Source organism: Drosophila erecta, unplaced genomic scaffold (genome assembly GCF_003286155.1).
Source record: "Drosophila erecta strain 14021-0224.00,06,07 unplaced genomic scaffold, DereRS2 tig00000055-arrow-pilon, whole genome shotgun sequence".
In the NCBI taxonomy this organism is placed as follows: Eukaryota; Metazoa; Arthropoda; class Insecta; order Diptera; family Drosophilidae; genus Drosophila; species Drosophila erecta.
In genome coordinates, this window is record NW_020825200.1 from 10,345,551 (window position 1) to 10,351,282 (window position 5,732).

The 5,732-nt window shown below is 44.7% G+C and overlaps 1 protein-coding gene across 1 annotated transcript; it reads right to left on the reverse strand.

Annotated features, from left to right (window-relative positions):
* Window positions 1–1,918: 1,918 nt before the first annotated feature.
* Window positions 1,919–5,239, reverse strand: LOC6543129 (rab GDP dissociation inhibitor alpha). The gene is made up of 3 exons (XM_001969270.3): window positions 4,586–5,239; window positions 2,981–3,456; window positions 1,919–2,882 (listed from the first exon to the last, which is right to left on the reverse strand). The coding sequence occupies exons 1-3, from the start codon at window positions 4,977–4,979 to the stop codon at window positions 2,421–2,423; spliced, it is 1,332 nt and encodes a 443-aa protein (XP_001969306.1). The 5' UTR covers window positions 4,980–5,239; the 3' UTR covers window positions 1,919–2,420.
* Between the last annotated feature and the right edge of the window lie 493 nt (window positions 5,240–5,732).

The window sequence follows — 5,732 nt, forward strand, 5'->3', positions numbered from 1 at the left end:
CGACGTGTTTTGGCCACATCAGCCGCATGCCATCATCATCATCATCACCAGAGACAACGGCCACAATAGATGGGGTTGGATGGTGAAAGTAGTTAAGGCCCATTCCTTGGAGCGATGACAAATCAGCCGCAACTAGACAGTTGCAGATGGCAAATGTGACAGGAATTCGGGAATATTTCAAATATTACAGGTCAAAAGATATAATACATATGCAGCTCAGAATTTCTTATAAGCGCAGTTCTAGTTAACTCTGTAAGTCACAAGCTGGGATTTTCAACCATTTATTTATTACATACAATTTCAATTGCAATTGTGTAATTGCGGGAAATAAATCAGTTCTATTACTTGATGCTTAGGCTTGAATTTACTTTTAGCATAGCCAAGTTCAAGTGTTCAACGACTCTGGGGCAAGAGCGAAATAATGCGAAACGTCTTTGCACTTTTGCCTTTTCTGGGAAACGGAAATTGGAAAAATACTGGCGGCATTTTGTTGGACAGGTCGACGTCGTCGGCGGGTTGGGAAAATAAAAGCGAGCCAAAGTGAAGTGAAGTGCGGGAAAAAAAACATACAAACTGTCAGTGACAGCATTAAAACTAACAGGAATGGAGAGCGGCATTCTCAGCATTTTGCACATTCCTGGGGCCATCGACAGGATGCAGGACGAGCACGAGCACGAGAACGAGGACCCCAAAGTGAGCGAACTAGCCTGCGACTCGTGTGGCATGCCACATGCAATTCAATAAGTATTTCCCACTTACCACGGCCATAAGGGCTGATTTGTGCGGAGCGAGTGCTGGGAGGGGGGCAAGTATTTCAAATGCATCCCAAACACTTGCTGCGGAATTCGTAATTGTGTCACATAAAGAGGCACCGAGGAGTCCTGGTCATAACTATAACCCTATGGCTACGTGATTCAAATCCGGCGAAAAGCCAACAAACTCAGAAACGCCAGGACTGCCGTCGCTTTTCCCCCTAAAACCCCCTTCCCCTAAGGACAACGCCCCTCCTCAATCTCCCTTAGTCCCGTCCCATAGAAGCCGCCTTACCGATTGATTTCATGGTCTGCCCAGATCCCCTCCAGATCCCTCGGAAATGGCCGGTCAACCACAGCAGATTTTCATTTCTTCGTGTACGAGTAGTGTAGTGGTGCGCTTCGTCACTACTTGAACTGATGGTGTAGTTCAAATCTGCCGCCTCTTTGCTCTTGCAAAAGCTGAAAACTTCAAAACTCAGCGCCACTTTGACCGGAACCAGAACTTAAAATCTCAAATTAAATGAGTCTGTGTGGAGGTGAAAAGCTGCCGGATATATTGAAAGCTCAGGACGTAAAAACTCAGTGCCAATTTGAACGGAACCGGGAACTGAAAATATCCAATTAAATGAGTCAGTGTGGAAGGTGGATAGCTTCCCTAATCCGAAATGGAACCATTTTTAAGACCCACCGACTTTGAGAAAGGGAAACTGTTCAAAAGAAATTAAAAGTACTTGGGCATGACAAATTTATAAGTTCAGTGACCATTAAAAACTCAAATATATATATATTTTTTAATTTTTATTAAAAATGTAAATTCTGAAAATGCGGAATACCATAGTTCTCTATACCATTGACAAACTTCTTAGGTTCTGTTTTCTCTATATGTGGTTTGCCGCGCTTCGATCAATTGCAATATTTCTGGTAAGCTGCGATGAACTTTTTCGACTGTTTACATTTTCAATAGCATCGATTTCTTCTGGAGATTACAATTACAATTATAATGCTGCATTATGCATGTGTAAGAGTTTGTGTCGTGTTTATAGGTATGTGTTATGCTTTTTCTTGGGGCCTTGGCAGCCACACAAATTGTGTCGATCACAAAAAAAAAAAGAAAAACCAAGCAGAAGGGCAATATACATAGATAATATATATATACGATGTCATATTTTATATATATGTATATTCTTTATTATATACTCGTACAACTAAAGTCCAAGCGTAGTCGTCTGACTGACTGACCGATCGGCAAAATGGGAGAGTGTTTGCTGAGTCACAAGCTGAATCTGTGGAATTTGATTTAGTTGCCTAACACTCACTTAGTTATACATATATATATATAGACGTACATATATACGCGACCGCATGTTGTATAATTTATGTTATATTGGTATATATATATATATATATTTTCTAGGCATATCCAATATTGCGCGAAGCAAGCAATTCGTTTCACATCTAAAACTTCATCTCTCGATGGAAAGCATTTTCGTAATACAATTTCTGGTTTTTCGGTTTTCTTTAGTTTTTTTTGGGCTTTTATTTTGGGTTTTCTTATCTTGGGTATTTCTTTAAGGTTTGGCCACGACGCTGAGACGATCTACGATGTTTGTGGCTGATGTTGAGCTGTCCAAATGCACCATAACCAGATGAGGCCTCGCTCCCCGTTTACTGCTCCTCGTCACCCAACTCGTGCTTGATCTTGGAAAAGTCAAACGTCTCGCCAGTGCCGCGCTTGAATATGTTCAACACATCCAGGCAAGTGGTCTCAAAGTGCGTGGTCGCATCATAAGACTCCGAAATGAAGATTTGCGACTCGGATCCATCGTCGATCGGCTCCAAGTAGTCCGAAATGGTCACGAACTTTTGTGCGATCGGCTCCAGCAAGTCCAAGCCTGGCTTGATCTCCACCTCCGGGTTCTCGGTCTCAACGGTGGTCGAGACCATGCCCACGAACCAACCCTTGGCGGCCACCTGGTGAGTGGAGCTCACTAGCGACACATAGATGTCCGACTTGCGGCCGACCTGCTTTTGTGGAATGATAATCTGCGTGGAGAGACCATCTTTGGTGCTGGCCACCGGATGGTCCAGAATGCAAATGCAGCGAATCACCTTGCCACGCTTGCGCACCTGATGGATAAAAGGGAGGAGCAACAATGTATATCAGTCATGATGGTTATGCCCATTAGATTTAAGGCTTATTTACAAAAGTCTTTTGTGGATCTCACCTTCTCGGGCACGTAACTGGGATCGCAGTAGACCTGCTTGCACTTGGCGACCTCGTCGCCGGAGCGCACGCCCACCACCTTGCCGCCCTCGCCGAGGACGATCTCATCGATGGGCTTGTCCAGCATGTAGGTGCCGCCGTAGATGGCCGACAGGCGGGCGAATCCCTGGGGCAGTTCACCCAATCCGTACATGGGGTATAGGTAGGGCGATTTGCCGTACCGCGCCAGCGAATCGGAGTAGAGCTTGATGCGCCGGATGGTGTTCACGGCCGGCTCGTTCAGATACTCATCGTCGCGGAAAAGGGCCAGGGCGTGGCCGGTGAAGTCCTGCGTGTTCTTGTCCAGTCCGAACTTGTCGTACAGACCCTGCATGTTGGCCTTGGTGGGGTCAAAGTCCTTCCAGGTCTTGGGGTCATCTTCTCGGAAGTCCTGCACGTAGACGAGGAAGTTCCGGAAGCGACGCTTCTCGAACATACCTGCAAGTATAGTCACACTTGTATATCTATATCTAGATCATGCCATATTGGTCAGTTTGGGGTTCAGAATCTGCATATAAAAGGGAGTGCACGAACCAAGGGTTTCAAGTTTCCCGTTTCCATTTCATTTGCATGCCACAAACACACACTTCTACACACACACACACTGGGAGTCCAGCACGCAACTACAGTTGGAAACCTTTAATTTAGGGGGCGGAGGACACACCACCAACAATCAGAAGCCACTTGGCCACCCTGTGACGTCATTTGGAGCATATGTGTAACGCGGACACAGTGAAGCATGAGCAATTAGCAAATTGAGACATGCAATCTGAATTTTCGCCACAGAAAGGTCTACAAAAATGATTTACTTATTATTAAATTTTTTTTTTTTTTAATGTTGCAAATGAATGTGCCAAATCGGTTAAATGGAAAAAGTAATACTTTTGAGGACAGGAACTGTTTTCTTATAGGCAATCTGCACTGTAAAGTGAAGGGGTTCAATGCGCCTGGCCGAAAAGCTGGTTGCAAAACTAAGTAAAATTGAAATGGAAAAATTCAAGAGCCAATCATAAATAAATAGAGCGTGTTTTAGCTAATTGCATTGCTGCCACGAAGAGGAATAAAAAACTTAAATTTCAAACAGCGAAATTCAGGTGTAAAATGGAGGCGACCAATTAGAGGCAGGTGTATGAATCAGCGCAGAGCGATTCAAATTGGGACTCCAATTGGAATAGGGCGATAATGGTTGGGCAAACAAACGTGGTGCGGAAATGCAAATGCGTGGGGGGGAGGGGGTTTAACTTTGGTATAAATTCTTTGCCCAGCGAAGAAAACAACTGTTTTTCGGCACACACATACGTGTCACATTAAAATAAGGGAATAACAACAACAAGAGCGTTGCCAGCGAGTGAAAAAGCGGAGACAAAGAAGAGAAGAGAAAGAGAGCGGTGCGGGCGAGTGAGGGGAAGCAGATAACAGTCGAGTACGAAAATACATACATACACACGCGCACACACAAGCACAGCTGGTAATTTGCACAATTTTTCGAGGGGGTCCCCCCACCCCCCACCGTGACTCCTACCCAGGCAAAAAGGCAACGGGACTTAAAAGAGCATTATTAACGAACCCATGAGATCGGATGCCAGGGCCTCCTTCTGGTCCACCGGCACCTTGGCTATCTTGCCGCCCTTGTAGACGTAGCTGCCCTCGATGGACTTGAACTCCAGATAGCGGGTGACGCCCGTGTGGATCAGCAGCTTGACCAGCTGGCCGTTGGCCATCAGGAACTTGGGTATCAGGTCCACGTTCCAGTCGCGGCCACGCCCAAACCGATCGCCGGGCGGCTCCAGTCCGTACCGCTGGAAGAGCTCCTCCAGCGGCGTTATGGAGGCGGACTCGCCGCCGTAGTACTTGTTTCGATCAATATGCAGCACCTTCTTGCCGGACACGGACAGCATCCCGCTGAGGATGCACTCCTTGAGGCCCGTTCCGAGCACAATCGCATCGTATTCCTCATTCATCTTGGATCGCACTTATTTATATATTGCAATCACAGTAATTTATATATAGTTTTTTATCCGGTTTTCGCCCTTTTCACTTGCTGCGACGTTCGATTTGGTGGACTTTTCTCTGCGCTCAATAATTTTTCTCTACTCGTTCGTCTTTCGCTCGTCCGCTTTGCGCTGGCCGTTTGCCGTCACGTCGTTTGCTGGTCACGTCACGTTACGTTTCGTACATGACAGGGCTGCATTGCAATTAGTTGTTATCGGCCGCTAATTGTGCATGGAAATTGGGAAAAAACGAAACGGCCAGGCAAGATATTTCATTTTACACAAAAACATTAATTTACGAAAGTAAATTGCTTGCAAGACTTTGCAATCAATTATGATTTTGCGATCCAACGTTTCATTCATAGGTTATTGGTGTTCCAGGACTGCATGCTGGGCGCGCAAGCTTATAGTTGCAAATTTAAATTATATTAAATAAATACGTTGGTATAAATAAAGAAAACGAGACATTGCGAAACAAAAAATCATTTGAAATTAACATTTGAATTTCACATTATCATTTGATAATCATGCAATCATGGTATTTTTTATTGTATACAGATTTAAGCTGTATCGAGTTGGCAGTTACATGATAACTCCCCGCACCATTTCTTGCGCATTCGTGCACTACTTGTTATTCTGAAAGAATTATAATTAAACAATTCCATTTTACAAGATATATAACAATTTCAAATAACCACAAAATAATGTGCACTTGATATCGGG